The sequence below is a fragment of the Hippoglossus hippoglossus genome, chromosome 21, assembly GCF_009819705.1.
Source record: "Hippoglossus hippoglossus isolate fHipHip1 chromosome 21, fHipHip1.pri, whole genome shotgun sequence".
Taxonomy (NCBI): domain Eukaryota; kingdom Metazoa; phylum Chordata; class Actinopteri; order Pleuronectiformes; family Pleuronectidae; genus Hippoglossus; species Hippoglossus hippoglossus.
Genome location: NC_047171.1, coordinates 5,678,714 through 5,695,583, shown reverse-complemented (window position 1 = coordinate 5,695,583; position 16,870 = coordinate 5,678,714). Strand labels below are relative to the sequence as shown.

General features: G+C 38.8%; 4 protein-coding genes across 4 annotated transcripts; all 4 read left to right on the top strand.

Annotated features, from left to right (window-relative positions):
- Positions 1–704: 704 nt before the first annotated feature.
- On the top strand, positions 705–1,713 carry LOC117754921 (olfactory receptor 6N1-like). Its single transcript, XM_034574280.1, has one exon. The coding sequence runs from the start codon at positions 705–707 to the stop codon at positions 1,650–1,652; it is 948 nt and encodes a 315-aa protein (XP_034430171.1). The 3' UTR covers positions 1,653–1,713.
- A 1,845-nt stretch (positions 1,714–3,558) lies between these two features.
- Positions 3,559–4,805, top strand: LOC117754902 (olfactory receptor 6N1-like). Its single transcript, XM_034574250.1, has one exon. It carries the CDS (start codon positions 3,786–3,788, stop codon positions 4,731–4,733), a length of 948 nt encoding a protein of 315 aa, XP_034430141.1. The 5' UTR covers positions 3,559–3,785; the 3' UTR covers positions 4,734–4,805.
- A 3,075-nt stretch (positions 4,806–7,880) lies between these two features.
- LOC117755415 (olfactory receptor 49-like) lies at positions 7,881–9,735 on the top strand. Its single transcript, XM_034575204.1, has one exon. The coding sequence runs from the start codon at positions 8,399–8,401 to the stop codon at positions 9,380–9,382; it is 984 nt and encodes a 327-aa protein (XP_034431095.1). The 5' UTR covers positions 7,881–8,398; the 3' UTR covers positions 9,383–9,735.
- Positions 9,736–13,322: 3,587 nt separating this feature from the next.
- LOC117755416 (olfactory receptor 142-like) lies at positions 13,323–14,814 on the top strand. The gene has a single exon (XM_034575206.1). The coding sequence runs from the start codon at positions 13,540–13,542 to the stop codon at positions 14,488–14,490; it is 951 nt and encodes a 316-aa protein (XP_034431097.1). The 5' UTR covers positions 13,323–13,539; the 3' UTR covers positions 14,491–14,814.
- The last annotated feature ends 2,056 nt before the right edge of the window (positions 14,815–16,870 follow it).

Sequence of the window (16,870 nt, the reverse complement as noted above, 5' to 3'; positions counted from 1 at the left end):
ATGGAGACATTTGCTGCGGATGAATATATGATAATATATGAAGATGAACCATCCTCACGGGTCCCCGGACAACTGAAGTGACCACAAACGTTCTTTAAACCAATATTATTAGAATAATAATAATTACTCAAATGTAACCACATTAATGTGGTCACCCTATATTAGGGGTGCCACATTAGCATTTATTTGATTTTATAATGTTAAAATGGCACATGGTATGAACAATTATTAACAGCGGCCTATCTTTAAAAACGTTTATTATGATCAATAAACGCTTTTAATCTTAGAGAGCAAACTGATTTTTACACTTTCATGTCCAGTTTCCCAAAGGAGTGATGCCTGTGATGATGTAATAACAATGTGTGTGTGACAAGTTAAAGAGGCTCTCAGCTGCTTTGGTGAAACCAGTGGTAACCTTCCCTGCCACAGACCACACACAGCCAGCTTGAGGATCATTCAGGAGCAGAGTGACCTCAAAGACTTTATTCTGATTAACTTTCTTACTTATTGATGATATATATTTCTATATATTCACATACGTATATAGCTCTAACTCATAATTGTATTGTATCATTTATCACAGTAACTGCCTAAGTTAGTGACTAAACAGGTAAAAGGGAGGGGCAGCTGCACTGTAACTATTGAAGATGAGACTGTAGAGTTTTCTCATCACTGAACCACCTCTGGCTCTGTCTATGAGGGAAATGGAAAACTATACTAATCCCCCTTATTTTAACCTCACCATGTTTGTGAACTTAGGCAGCTACCGCTACCCAACATTTGTCTTGTGTTTCTTGCTGTATGCGTTTATTGTCTCAGCTAATCTGGTCATAATACTGGCAATATCACAAGAGAAGAAATTACATGAGCCCATGTATATTTTCATTATGTGCCTCTCTATTAACTCTATGTACGGCTCTGCTGGCTTCTTCCTCAGATTTCTCAGAGACCTTTTGTCTGATACTCATTTGATCTCACGGTCGGCATGTTTCACTCAGGTCTACATCATTTACTCCTATGCATCCTATGAGCTCACCATTTTAGGCATCATGGCATATGATCGATATGTTGCTGTATGTCAACCTTTGCACTACCACAACAAAATGACCTTGAAGGTGGTGTCTAAGTTGATTGTGGTAGCGTGGATCTATCCGTCCATTTCTATTGCAGTTTGTTTTTATCTGTCCTCCATGCTTCCTTTGTGTGGCAATAAGATACCAAAGGTGTTTTGTGCAAACTGGCCTGTCGTAAAACTGTCATGTATTGCTACTCTGATCAATAACCTTGTTGGAATGTTTGTTACTTCAAGCACAGTTTTTCTTCCCCTGGCTTTTGTCCTGTTTACATATGTAAAAATATTTTTGGTGTGTAGAAAACGCAGTTCAAAATTCAAGACCAAAGTAGTACAAAGCTGTGTGCCACACGTTGTTACATTTGTCAGTTATTCCATCACTTTGTTTTGTGACGTTGCCCTCAGCAGAATTAATGTTGAAGAGCTGAATCGATTTCTAGGTGTAATTCTGTCACTTGAGTTTGTTGTGATTCCTCCGATTCTGAATCCTCTTGTGTATGGCCTGAAGTTACCAGAAATTAGAAAAACTATATCCAGAATGCTCTCCTGCTCAAAACATGACAAAGAAGCTAAACCTTAGAAATAAGAGTGATATAATGTCCTTGTGCTGATGTGACCTTCTTTCATCATTAACTTACTAATTATTTGACCTTAATAATGATTAGGAAGTATTATGAATGTTATGAATACTTGGCTTAATTTTTGTTGAGATTGATATATAGGTGTTTTTCCTTTTGATCAATTAACCAAACAAAATACGAATATGTAAATAATGAATAAAACAGGATTTGCTGATTGATGGACAAAGAGTCTGTGTATCATTTGTAAAAGAGCCACAGTGATACTGGAGTAAAGATGACCTGCAGTAAACTCAAATCATACTTCATAACAAGAATTTTATCAATAAATGTATGATTGTTATTGTGACAAGGAACAAGATGAAGTCAAATTTCAAAATACACTGCAATTTTTAAATCTATTTTAGATGCTTGGTTGTCTTTGCTGATATTATACATTTTATGATTATTATTTATACAAATTTTTATTGTAATAACTATTTAATAAGAGGTGTTTACATAATGTTACTGAATAAAATAGATGGTTCCATCACTTGCATGCAAGTAATAATCTAAATGTATAACGGAGCAAACTGACCAGGTGTATATGTAAAGTAAATGATAACTTGTGTTTAATATGAATGAAGTAATTGCAAATGAAGTTCCAATTCTGCAGTATCACATGCCCATTGTGATTATTTGCATTTATTAGTATATTATATAATTAATAAGTAAATGAGTAGTTCTAATAGTAATAAGAAGGAGATAGATAAACAAGAAATAACCAGATTTTTGTAACATAAACCTCGTTATTAGGTAAAACCTGTTCATTGAGCCATCGGGGCTCCTGCTGCATACAGGTGGATGGGTTCTCATTGTGCCTGGATACCTAAAGCAAAGGCCCAGAGACCTGCTGCTACATCAGTACCTCAATAGTTGACCTTCTGGAGAGTTCCACCACCTGTATGAGAAAGGTATCTGAGGCTCGACCACAAAGTGTCTGGGCCTCTCTGGCCTCCTGTGGCATTGACAAGACGGCCACTGCTGCATGAACAGAGAGTATTTTCACACTGTGGAGTGCAGATTAGGGGGGGGGGGGGGGCTGTTCCTCCGGTTTTAGAACAAGTTGGATGTTTACAATTGATTGCTGCTTTAAGCCAAGCAGGTCACCCACGTCCTGTCCTTGGCGACTTGTTGTTGACTCAGTTGTCCAACAAATATAAAAATATATAAGAGGTTCTACAATATTTAGACATTAAAATGACTGATGGCACAATTTAGGGGCCTCTCAGTATCTTATAAGGTCATTTTAAGTGACCTCAGTTCCAGACTGACAGTTTAAGGAGCAAAATTAGAGTAAAAAAGGTCACAAATGTGTATAACATGATCTAGAAATGAAAGATAAGATGAAAATAAATAAGACAAGATAAGAAAATGGTTTATTTGTCCAAATATGGAGACATTTGCTGCGGATGAAAATATGATAATATGTGAAGATGAACCATCCTCACGGGTCCCCGGACAACTGAAGTGACCACAAACGTTCTTTAAACCAATATTATTAGAATAATAATAATTACTCAAATGTAACCACATTAATGTGGTCACCCTATATTAGGGGTGCCACATTAGCATTTATTTTATTTAATAATATTAAAATGTCACATGGTATGAACAATTATTAACAGCGGCCTATCTTTAAAAACGTTTATTATGATCAGTAAACACTTTTAATCTTAGAGAGCAAACAGATTTTTACACTTTCATGTCCAGTTTCCCAAAGGAGTGATGCCTGTGATGATGTAATAACAATGTGTGTGTGACAAGTTAAAGAGGCTTCAGCTGCTTTGGTGAAACCAGTGGTAACCTTCCCTGCCACAGACCACACACAGCCAGCTTGAGGATCATTCAGGAGCAGAGTGACCTCAAAGACTTTATTCTGATTAACTTTCTTACTTATTGATGATATATATTTCTATATATTCACATATGTATATACCTCTAACTCATAATTGTATTGTATCATTTATCACAGTAACTGCCTAAGTTAGTGACTAAACAGGTAAAAGGGAGGGGCAGCTGCACTGTAACTATTGAAGATGAGACTGTAGAGTTTTCTCATCACTGAACCACCTCTGGCTCTGTCTATGAGGTAAATGGAAAACTATACTAATCCCCCTTATTTTAACCTCACCATGTTTGTGAACTTAGGCAGCTACCGCTACCCAACATTTGTCTTGTGTTTCTTGCTGTATGCGTTTATTGTCTCAGCTAATCTGGTCATAATACTGGCAATATCACAAGAGAAGAAATTACATGAGCCCATGTATATTTTCATTATGTGCCTCTCTATTAACTCTATGTACGGCTCTGCTGGCTTCTTCCTCAGATTTCTCAGAGACCTTTTGTCTGATACTCATTTGATCTTACGGTCGGCATGTTTCACTCAGGTCTACATCATTTACTCCTATGCATCCTATGAGCTCACCATTTTAGGCATTATGGCATATGATCGATATGTCGCTGTATGTCAACCTTTGCACTACCACAACAAAATAACCTTGAAGGTGGTGTCTAAGTTGATTGTGGTAGCGTGGGTTTTTCCGTCCATTTCTGCTGCAGTTTGTGTTTTTCTGTCCTCCAGGCTTCCTTTGTGTGGCAATAAGATACCAAAGGTGTTTTGTGCAAACTGGCCTGTCGTAAAACTGTCATGTGTTGCTACTCTGATCAATAACCTTGTTGGAATGTTTGTTACTTCAAGCACAGTTTTTCTTCCCCTGGCTTTTGTCCTGTTTACATATGTAAAAATCTTTTTGGTGTGTAGAAAACGCAGTTCAAAATTCAAGACCAAAGTAGTACAAAGCTGTGTGCCACACATTGTTACATTTGTCAATTATTCCATCACTGTGTTTTGTGACATTTCCCTGAGCAGAATTAATGTTGAAGAGCTGAATCGATTTCTAGGTGTAATTCTGTCACTTGAGTTTGTTGTGATTCCTCCGATTCTGAATCCTCTTGTGTATGGCCTGAAGTTACCAGAAATTAGAAAAACTATATCCAGAATGCTCTCCTGCTCAAAACATGACAAAGAAGCTAAACCTTAGAAATAAGAGTGATATAATGTCCTTGTGCTGATGTGACCTTCTTTCATCATTAACTTACTAATTATTTGACCTTAATAATGATTAGTAAGTATTATGAATGTTATGAATACTTGGCTTAATTTTTGTGGAGATTGATTTATATGTATTTTTCCCTTTTGATCAATTAACCAAACAAAATACGAATATGTAAACAATGAATAAAACATGATTTGCTGATTGATGAACAAAGAGTCTGTGTATCATTTGTAAAAGAGCCACAGTGATACTGGAGTAAAGATGACCTGCAGTAAACTCAAATCATACTTCATAACAAGAATTTGATCAATAAATGTATTTTTGTTATTGTGACAAGGAACAAGATGAAGTCAAATTTCAAAATACACTGCAATTTTAAAATCTATTTTAGATGCTTGGTTGTCTTTGCTGATATTATACATTTTATGATTATTATTTATACAACGTATTACTATAAGTGTATACGTATTTAGACACTATTTTTTATATAATTATATAATGAGATGTGTTTACATAATGTTACTGAATAAAATAGATGGTTCCATCACTTGCATGCAAGTAATAATCTAAATGTATAACGGAGCAAACTGACCAGGTGTATATGTAAAGTAAATGATAACTTGTGTTTAATATGAATGAAGTAATTGCAAATGAAGTTCCAATTCTGCAGTATCACATACCCATTGTGATTATTTGCATTTATTAGTATATTATATAATTAATAAGTAAATGAGTAGTACTAATAGTAATAAGGAGATAGATAAACAAGAAATAACCAGATTTTTGTAACATAAACCTCGTTATTAGGTAAAACCTGTTCATTGAGCCATCGGGGCTCCTGCTGCATACAGGTGGATGGGTTCTCATTGTGCCTGGATACCTAAAGCAAAGGCCCAGAGACCTGCTGCTACATCAGTATCTCAATAGTTGACCTTCTGGAGAGTTCCACCACCTGTATGAGAAAGGTATCTGAGGCTCGACCACAAAGTGTCTGGGCCTCTCTGGCCTCCTGTGGCATTGACAAGACGGCCACTGCTGCATGAACAGAGAGTATTTTCACACTGTGGGGTGCAGATTAGGGGGGGGGGGGGCTGTTCCTCCGGTTTTAGAACAAGTTGGATGTTTACAATTGATTGCTGCTTTAAGCCAAGCAGGTCACCCACGTCCTGTCCTTGGCGACTTGTTGTTGACTCAGTTGTCCAACAAATATAAAAGAGGCGTTTACAATATTTAGACATTATAGGACTGATGGCACAATTTAGGGGTCTATCAATATCGTATACGGTCATTTTAAGTGACCATAGTTCCTGACTGACAGGTTAAAAGGATAGTTTTACCAAAACATGAAAATGGACTCATCATCTACTCACCACTGTGCTGATGGAGGGGTGGGGGAAGTGTTTTAGTCCACAAAACACTTTCGGAGTCTCAGGGGTAAATGGTTTATAGCAGTGGTCGCCAACCCGTCGATCGCGATCTACCGGTCGATCCCCCAGTCTTCACGGTCGATCCCCGAACTCTCTGGACTCACTGGCTGTCGTCGCGCCGCAGATCAGCTGTGTGTCGGTTGTCCGCTACTGGCGTCTGAGCTGCTGGTTTATCTCCTGCATTTCCTTCAAGAACAAGTTGGTTTATGTACTAAACTAAATTTCAGGAATGAAGATGCGGATCTTTCGGTCTGTCGATAACAATCAAAGCCCCGTTGGAATAAATGAGTGGATTCAGAATGTGAAACGCTAGAGTGCTTTTACTTTGAAACGTGTTTGGAAAGTGTTGTAAATACATTTGTGTCATAAACAGATAAACATTTTGGTTCACAGCAGAATAAACAGAGACAATTATCTTTCACCTGAGTTTTAATGTTAATCTGATGAATATATGTTTATTTTTATGTAACAAATGGTTGCAACACTTTCTGTAAGCCTTTTCAAAATAAAACACTCCAGCGTTTCTGTTGATGGAATCCATTCCCTTGTTTAAAAAGGTTTTTTTATTGTTAAATATTTGCAGGAGCGGAAGATGCACGGCTTCATACTGTGTAGTACTGGTATTTATTTGAGTACAAGGGACTTCTTTCATACAAGGCAATAATCATATTTGTGGCCATATTCAAATCAAAGCCTATATGTAAAACATTGTGCTGCAGTAGCAGCTCCTCTGCAGAACATGATGTGGAACTGAGAAGCTACATATTGTAAATATGAATTGATATTAATTTGAATATTGTTCATTGAATAGAAAAAGTTGCACAACTGCCCTTCTTTGTGTATATTTATTTCTTGTACATTCAGCCTTTAACAGAAATTGCAAAAAATAATAATAAATATGACCCTCCTAAGGTTTTTTTTTGGAAGATATCGGGGTGGTAGATCTCGGCTTACGTTTGGAATTAAAAAGTGATCTTGGGCTCGAAAAGGTTGGTGACCACTGGTTTATAGTATCTCTACTGTAATGTAGGTCAATTTAAATAGGTTGTGACAATTTTTGTCAGCCAGGAAAACTGGGGGAAACAAGCTAGCTAAGAAAGCTAGCTAGATTATCCTGACAATGATGAGTCAGCAGTGCCATTCAGTTCATTGTTCTGCTGATGCTAATACATGTGTGCAAGTCTCAACAGATGAGAGGGAAGTGAGAAAGCTCACTTGTTGGTTACATTCATTATTATCAATGTATTTGATCCATAATGTTATTAAACTATTTTTTAGTGTCTTTTGAATGCAGTCTGATGGGTTATATAACATGCAGGGTTGCCAAAGGTGTGTGTGTGTGTGTGTGTGTGTGTGTGTGTGTGTGTGTGTGTGTGTGTGTGTGTGTGTGTGTGTGTGTGCAGATTAAGGTGAAGAATTAAGTAAAATTAAAATGGTGATTTGAGAAATAATCTATCAGAATAGGTAACACATTAATTTAACTATATTAATTAAAAATTACTATTGACCAGCATTTTGTAGAGAGCCGTTTTCAGCAAGCTCTTGGGAAAGTGGCAAGGCCCCTACACCACCACCCGACAGGTGGGACCTGTCACCTATGATGTTCACCACCCAGAAAAAAAGGCGAAACGTGTGTATCGTGTGAACCTACTGAAGTAGAAGTAGAAGCGTCCAGTCCAGGCTGCAGGGAAAGTTCTGTTGGTAATAGAGATGGACATAGAGGAGGAAGAGGAGACAGGACCCGAAATCCAAACTGGTACTACCACGCTGGCACATCTTTCAGGAGAGCAGGTTGCACAGCTCCTCCAGGTTTTCAAGGAAGCTGCCCTTTCTGCTTCTAGTCAAGGAAGAACCACCCTTGTTGAGCATGTCATTCGCCTAAAGGATGGACGACAAATATTGATATATTTGATAAATGAATGCAACCTATCTGACCTTTTGGAGATTGCAAGTTTTGCAAATTGGTGTGAGAACAACCACCTTGTTTTGAATGTCAGCAAGACACAGGAGGGACATGGTGTTTGTCCCTCCTACCATGTCCTCAACAGTCCACTGATTGGTCTGGTTGAATCCCAAATCACTGTTGTTGTTCTCAGATAACGTTTTAAATGTGAGAGGCAGTCACTAGACTCACTCGCTGCACATGGTCACGCAGAGAAGTTCTCCACGCCAGTACTTAGGTAACATGTTTTTTGGGGTCAAAGGGATTCTGCATGTTTTAAAATGATGGAAAATGCTTCAGTTGTCACACTGTTAACTCTTACAGGTTTAGATTTTACATTGGAGTATAAAATTACTCTCTTCTTGTTAACTTTACTGTGGTACTTCATTATTCTGTTGGGAAACATTAGTATCATTGTTGCCATTGTTGTGGATAAAAACCTCCATGAGCCGATGTATATCTTTTTGTGTAATCTATGCATCAATGCTTTGTACGGGACGCTTGGTTTTTACCCCAAATTCCTTCTGGATCTTCTGTCATCTCATGTAATTTCTTATGCTGGATGCATGCTGCAGGGTTTTGTGATACATTCATCGATTTGCTGTGATTTTTCTATCTTGGCCCTGATGGCATACGACAGATATTTGGCCATATGTCAACCTTTAACCTACCACTCATTCATGACAAAACAGAGAGTCACCGTCTTTGTGTTTTTCTCGTGGCTCATACCTCTTTATTGTATGTTTATGAACACAGCAACATTATTAGGATCAAGTTTATGTGGCTCACACGTGAAGAAAATCTACTGCGTTAACTGGATGATATTTACTCTTACCTGCTCGCCACCCGCAGCAAACATTGGAGTCACATATTTTAATGTTCTGTTTTATTTAGCACATTTTTTTTTTATTATTTGGACTTATGTGTATTTGATAAGAACATGCTTAAGATCCACAGAAAGCTGGGGGAGGTTTATGCAAACATGTTTCCCGCATGTGATCTCTCTTGCCACTTTTTGCATATCTGTCCTTTTAGATATACTGTACATGAGATATGGGTCACCGAATTTATCTCAGGATCTCAGTAATTTTATGGCAATGGAGTTTCTACTTATTCCTCCAGCTGTGAATCCATTTGTGTATGGATTCAAACTTACCAAAATTCGCAACAAATTTGTGAATTTAGTTTATATTAAAAGGAAAGTTTCAAACTGTCAACCCATGGATTATAACATTAAAAGTGAGCTCTCTGAAACCGCGACATAAACATGGGAAATTAAGTCACTGCCTATATGTACAAAATGGGCAATTATGTGGAAAATAGATTTAATCCTGAACCTTTTTTTTTCTTCTTTTCTTTGCTTGTTAGTTTTAAGTGTTTAACAGAATGTTGTTGATGTAGAATATATCAGTGGTTCAGTGACTGTCTGTTCCTTTTTAAAACTGTACAAATCTACTCAACAGTAATAAATGTTCTCTTATTCTGTCTTCACGTGTTACAGTATGGTGCATGTTTCAACATTTTTGTGTCAACAATTTAAACAGTTCTGATATTAAGTAAATATTTGTGATTGTCCAATGATCATAAATGGCTACAAACTGAAAGAACTGCATGTTACAGAAATTACATTCTATCCAATAAATGATCCACAACTAAATCTTTGTTTGCATTTATCATGTTGGGCTGTTTCACTGTCAACAGGTCTGATACTCCATACGTCAACATAACACATACAGTCAGATGTGTTGACATGCCAATGCTTTTTTTTATCTACATATTTTTTATGCAGTTCTTAAATTTCAGAAAGAATTACATAACTTAATTTTAACAATAATTCTGAAAGACTGTAGAGCTCAAACTTTACAATTGTAACTGCAACACAGTTCAAGCACAAATATAAAAAATAATCACCAGTACTCTTTGAAATTTAGGAACTTTTTCGCGTGAATACTCATCTATTAAGCAGGTCAGCAACTGTAAACAAGATATGTGCTGCACTATGTAAGAAGAAGCTGTGGGATGCATCAGCCAAAGGTCACATTCAATCCTGAAAAACAACATGCTGTGTTTTTCTGACGGGTTCATATCCTCAAATGTAGAAAACAAAATGAAAATAGTAAAGCAGTATCCAGTGAAGCCTTTGAGACTCATCAACAGCTCTGAGTCCATCCACAAGGATAGGAGTGAAACAATCCAGTGGGGAACCAGCAATCGGGGGAGAAAGAGATATGACCATAAAAGCCCAAATTGTGTGCCACTGGAACCGGTTTGTACATATTAATCCCACTCTTTCTTCATACACACTAATCATAATAATTGCATATATTTTTGAGTGTGACAGGGCAATTAAATACTGTTTCTAGAGGAGTGACATGAGTCAGAATCAGGCCTTCCTCCTGTCTGACCTCTGTCCTGCTGCTATGACATTATCTGCAGGTAATCCGCTGGTCGAGAGGGAGATTACCAGATTCATAAGAAACATAATCGCACAGACAGACAGCGGAGGAGAGTGGATCAAAACAAACTTTCTCAGAGCTATACCTTAATTTTATTGTATCACACATATACCGGCCTGTCTTGCAGGCCATAGAAGAATGTAAAAGATCTGTGTCCATTGAATAGGCCACAAGTTGAATGGACCTCCTTTAGAGCCTGTTACGCGCTGCAGCCACAAAGCGACCAACTGAATTACACAATTTTCTTTATTTTTGATATAGGGGGTAGACATTAGATATCTAACAGGTATGATGAGATTTACACCTTTGAATCATAGTCAAATCAAGCTTAGCAAAAGACTCTCTCACCTCACAATGCCTGGGCCACACTGGGTGCAAGTGAAGGGTGTGACAGCTGCTGGGGAAGCTGAACACAGGGAACGTGTCTGCTCCTTGAATGCAGCTGATCTGCTACTGAAGGGTTCTGGTATGACAAGTGTATTTCCTTGAATTAAAGTCTTTTTGTACTCAACTAACAGGACTCTACGGTATGAAAACGTTTTTCTTTGGGTCAGTCAACAGAAACGCTACCATGTTTATGCTTTGAAACAGATACAGGAAGTTTAAATATGTCACATATTCAAAAGTTGGAAATTATGAGGTGAAGGATCAATTTCATTCTCTCTTTTGCTGTGAACCATGCCCAGCACAGAGAAAATAGGCCGGACTCCGGCTCTCTAGAGCTGCTTTCAGACATGCAATGAAATTCTCCAGGCCTTGAGCCATCACCTGTAAGCTGTCAAAGTTTGAAATGTTCTCTCTCCCTCCTGTCACTCAGCTGTGTCATGTTTATGCAGGTTAGACCCAGCAAGCAGACACAGACTTGACTTGAATTAAGTTTTAACCCTTGTGTTGTCCCTGCTTCCCCTGGCTGTTGGCCCCCTCACATAGCCCACCCCATATTAGGACGCACACGTAGCGCAATAGACAAGTGAGCAGCCCTTGCAGATGTATTTGTTACACCCGCGGCACATGGTGTGAGTTTTACAGTCCTTTTTCCTGGGGCATATCTGACACCTCTTCCTCTTACTCGCTCTTACTGTCGGCCTCAGGGTGCCGTGTGCTCAGGAGCACTACATTCCTGTTTTTCTTTGGGATGTAGGACACAAGAGTGGCAGTGGGCGTGAATGCGAACTTGGATGAGAACACCTCTCTTCCCTTGACCGCGAGCAGCCCGGTCGGGAGCTCGGGCTTGTTCTTCCGAACCGTGCCGACCACGGTGAGCTTCCTCTCCAGGAGCTGCCGCGCGAGTTTGTAGGAGGTGAAGTAATTGTCGCACGTGACGTTACGACCGTGCAGTCCCTCCGTTACATCGAGCACTACCCGCAACCCCTGGTTCAGTTCTGGGCGTCCGCCGCTCGGCTTTCCGGTGTACACTTGCATCTTCCAAGCGTAGCTTGATTTCGCATCGCAGGCCACCCACGACTTGATCCCGTATTTCGCCGGCTTGCTGGGCATGTACTGACGGAACGGACACCGGCCTAGGGAGAAAAACAGGAGGAGAAGAGATGAGAGGAGATGAGATGAGGACGAGGACTAGCAGCCGCTATCTACATAACATAACATAACATAACTAACATAACATAAAATAATAATAATATATAAAAAAAAAAAGACTAACCTCTGAACGGAACCAGTTGCTCGTCCACGGTCACTTCGGGCTCCGGGTTGTAGAGGTGCGGTAGCCGCGACACCCACGCGTCCCAGCAGTGCCCTCCTCTCGGCCGTACGCCCTCGAGGACCATGTTATTTCCCCGTTTCTTGAGGGGAAGGTCTCTCTTTCCACGAGTCCGGTGGTGGTGGTGGTTGTGTCACCGTGGTCTTGTCCTCCTTCTTCTTCTTCTTCCAAGGATGAAGAATCTGCAGAAGCATCACCCACTGGGTCGTAGTCTTCGTCCCCGACGTCGTCTTCGTAGTCACCGTCGTCGTCTTCGTCTTCGTCGCTATCGCGGTCGTCTCCGTCTCCGTCCTCTCTGTCTTCTTCTCGGTCTGCTTTTCTGTCTGCTTCTTGGTCTGCTTCTCCATCTCCTTGTCCGTCCGCTTCTCGGTCTGGCTCTTTCGCGTCCTCTTCGGGTTCAGAGGATGGTTGCTGGGAGAATAGCTGTTGGAGAACCTGTTCTCTGGTGAAACGCTCCTGACGCGACATCGTGCCATGGTCCGTGAGAGAGTGGCACACTGAGACTTATATGTGGGTCTAATGTACCCCCCCTTGATTTCAATTGGAATCAGGTGTGGGTCTAAATGACCCCACAGAGCACCACAGCGCCCTCTCTGTGGGTCTAAATGACCCCTCCCATGACAATCGAGAATGACAATCCATTGGTCTCAATTACCCCAGGAGAATTGGATAATGACAATCCTTGGGTCACCCTAACCCTGACCGGCCAGGGCTTGCATATGATCACACGCACGCACTCACGCACGCACACACACACACACACACACACACAGACACACACACTCTGGGTCAATTCGACCCAGGAACAACACAAGGGTTAAACAAGATTCAGAATTAGCTGGCTTAGATGAGTTGGTCAGAAAAGACGAGATTTGAAAGATGTGGACCCCTTTGTCTAGAGACAAGTGTCAAAGGTTTTTCGCTTGTTAAGCTCCATTCGCTGCAGTTAATTGAGAACTACCTCGCAACTGCACTCTAGGTGATTTGCAGCTATTTTTGGTGCAACGGGATAAACAGGAAGTAGACAGGCTCTCAATAGATGACCTCTGGTATTACCTTGGTAATTGTTGTGTTCACGGATTGATGCTTAGTGATGAAAGGGTTTCCAGACCACTGATTGGTTGGTTTTAATTCCCAGTTTGTGCGCTACTGACTTCAGAGAAGATACAAAGTGAGATGACGGGACAGACCCTGTGTTAATCTTGCAGATATACTACAAAAGGAGGAAAGTCAAGTTTTCTTTCTATCCATGATGGCTAATGTCTCTGTAATAACAATATTATACCTTTCAGGTTTAAATGACAAAATGAACAACAGGTCTGTTCTCTTCTCTCTCACTTTACTGTGTTATTGTGTCATTTTGCTGGTAAATATAACTCTTATTGTGACCATCATCTTGGATAAAAACCTCCATGAACCAATGTATATTCTGCTGTGTGCATTTTGCATGAATGGACTTTATGGAACAACAGGTTTCTTCCCCAAGTTTCTGTGGGATCTGCTCTCTCCTGTTCATGTCATCTCTTATTCTGGATGTCTTCTTCAGGCTCAAGTTCTCTACTCGTTTGCCTTCAGTGACCTCTCTTTTCTTGCAGTTATGGCATATGACAGATATGTGGCTATATGTCGACCACTGCAGTATCACTCTATCCTGTCAAGGCAAAGAATCATGAAGTTAGTGTGTTTCTCCTGGTTTACACCTTTCTGCATTATAGCCGCGAATATTTGTTTAACATCAAGACTGAAGTTATGCAGCCCATATATTGCCAGACTCTTCTGTGTGAATTGGCTCATTGTTGTACTTGCTTGTTTCCCAGCTGAAACTATGATTAACAGCATATTTGCATATATTACAATACTCATTTATGTATTTCATGGTGTATTTATAGTTTGGTCCTACATATATCTCATTAGAACATGTGTAAATTCCATAGAAAACAGGGCAAAGTTCATGCAAACATGTGTGCCACATTTATTCTCTTTGATCACTTTTCTTTTCACAATACTTTTTGATATTATGAATATACGATTTGATTTGAAAAAATTACCTCAACCCTTTAAAAACTTTGTTGCAATAGAATTTCTTGTCATACCTCCACTCATGAATCCTCTCATTTATGGTTTCAAATTGACCAAAATTCGGAACAGACTTCGCGAAGTTGTTACTATAAAAAACAAGTTAAGTCTTGGTGTACATTAAGGAAACTTAAAGCCCTGTTTGTATTGCACATATTTTAAATATGCACTGCTGAACCAGCTGTTATTTTGAAGTTAGTTGCATATCTAACTTTTTATTTTCAGTTGAAATTGGTTTTGATGTGTGTAAAAAATTCTTTATGCTCAAGGTTTACGGTGATGAATCCTCTGCCTGTTTTATTTAGTACTATTATTAAATCATTTTGAATTACCATTTTCTGTATGTGTATTTTCATGATTCCCATTCATTTAAATATGTATTTAAATGTACTAAAGTTCTTTGTTGAGAAATGATGTGCACTTTTCAGTAAATTTGTTATAAGGTAACTGTTCTGTTCATTTTGTGGGGGGGTATTAAGATATCTTTGCACAAAAAATGAATCATTGAAAAAAAACAGACTTGCTTAAGGAGAGAGATGAAATTAGTCAATGTTCAACCTTTTCATTTAACACAGAGCTACCTGGTAAACATTTATGCTGGAAACATTTTGATTGTGGCAAAAAGCAGCATTCTTGAGTATGTCCTGGCCTTCACCACGATACAGACAATTACAATAGAGTATTCAGGCCTAATATACAGTAACACAATGGCAATAAAAGATGTAACAATATCAGTTACAGACAAAACCAAAGTTTTTACTCCCCACATTGATTATTCCCTGAGATTTAAACAGGGTGATTAAATTAAATGATCATTTGAAAGCCAGATAAAGTGAGATGTGTTATTTCATTGCAGCTTATATTCACTGTTCACTGTCCTATTCTCCCAAGTTGTTGTGATTGTTGCTATGGAAAACCATGGTGTTGTTTATATAATTCCATTTTAATGATCTTAATAATCGGAATAATCTGAGAAATCTGTTGAATAAAGCACATGCTGCCTCTTTGAATACCTCCTATAACATTATACATATTCTGTATGAAAGAAAGAACACATGCACGGTGAAGATCAATAAGCTTTATTTATAGTTTTCAAGCCGTTAGAGCCAGAATAATGTCACCATGAACATGTGTAAAACATTGTTGATCAGGAAATCAAATGCGTTCACCATCACATTTACATAAACAACACTATGGGGTAATAATCTCTGTTATTAAAGCTAACATCTGTCTGACACTGAAAAGGAGGGTAGACAAAGGATAAAGATGCATATGAAAGTACAGCAACTGGGTTATCTCTGCTCTTTTGTTCCTAACAGGACATTATATAAAAGCTGACATTGGTTGTTCTCATCATATACAAAAAATAAAGTCAACTTAGATGTTACTGAATAAAAAGAAACTTATATAAAAGGGCTTTCAGGTACAATTTAAAATTGTATTTAAAACCCAGGAACAGACCAACACTATTTCCCTGCAGCTTGACACTTCGGCCCCTCTCTTAAATCACATGGAATAAATCTTGGTCTTGTTTTTAGAGTTGATTTAAGACTGAAGATTGGCAAACATATTAATCAGATACTATATTTACAATACACACTGCTCTGCATAATTTCCAAGCTCAAATAAATTCTCTCTATTTCAGTCATCGGAAAATAATTTCCTGCTTTCATATCCTCCCACCTTGATCACTGCAATTCTTTGGTAAGCACTCGTTCTTGGTCGTTTAACTCCAACTACTAATAAATGCGATAACTCCCATTCTTGCCTTCAGCTTCATGCACATTTAATATTGTCTCTAAAGAAGAAATGGCCAAAAAAAACAAAGTCTGTCTCAAATTGGGTTCAACATTGACAATATTAGGAAGGTTTAATTTATACTGGGCATCAAAGGTTCAGGTAAGAATTGGTGGACAAATATTTAGAAAAATAACGTGGGGGTGAATCTCCAGGTGCTACCTTGTTTATTTTGTATCCAGTGGTGCTTACAGATTGACCACTGATTGGTTGGTTTTAATTCCAATCTTGAACCAGAGATTTTTTTCACTTCTCTCTCACTTTACTGTGTTATTGTGTCAATTTGCCGGCAAATATTTATGTTATTCTTTTATCATCTTGGATAAAAATCTCCATGAACCAATGTATCTCCCGTTGTGTGCATTTTGCATGATTGAAAAAAACATTTCCTTTAACCGTTATCTGGGTGATACAGGGATCTACCTCCCCCTGGAGGCGAATAAATACAACACACTAACTAACCTCAAGTTCTGTTTACAAGACATCAAATCCTGAATGACTGCAAACTGAAATCCAAGTTGTCTTTGGAGCAGAGGAACAGACCAACATTATTTCTGCCAATCCTTGGCCCTCACGGCCTCCTCTGTTGAAGTACATGCAGAAACTTGTGTCATCAGTGTATTGATATTTAAAGATTTGCAAACAAATTGATCAGAAACTTAAATTTAGCTATACTCTACGGTGGCCCTGAGAGCTCAACGCACTGC

Excerpts from the sequence above, each read along its gene's own strand:
- LOC117755416 (XM_034575206.1), top strand. The coding sequence starts at position 13,540 with ATGATGGCTAATGTCTCTGTAATAACAATATTATACCTTTCAGGTTTA.
- LOC117755415 (XM_034575204.1), top strand. The coding sequence starts at position 8,399 with ATGATGGAAAATGCTTCAGTTGTCACACTGTTAACTCTTACAGGTTTA.
- LOC117754902 (XM_034574250.1), top strand. The coding sequence starts at position 3,786 with ATGGAAAACTATACTAATCCCCCTTATTTTAACCTCACCATGTTTGTG.
- LOC117754921 (XM_034574280.1), top strand. The coding sequence starts at position 705 with ATGGAAAACTATACTAATCCCCCTTATTTTAACCTCACCATGTTTGTG.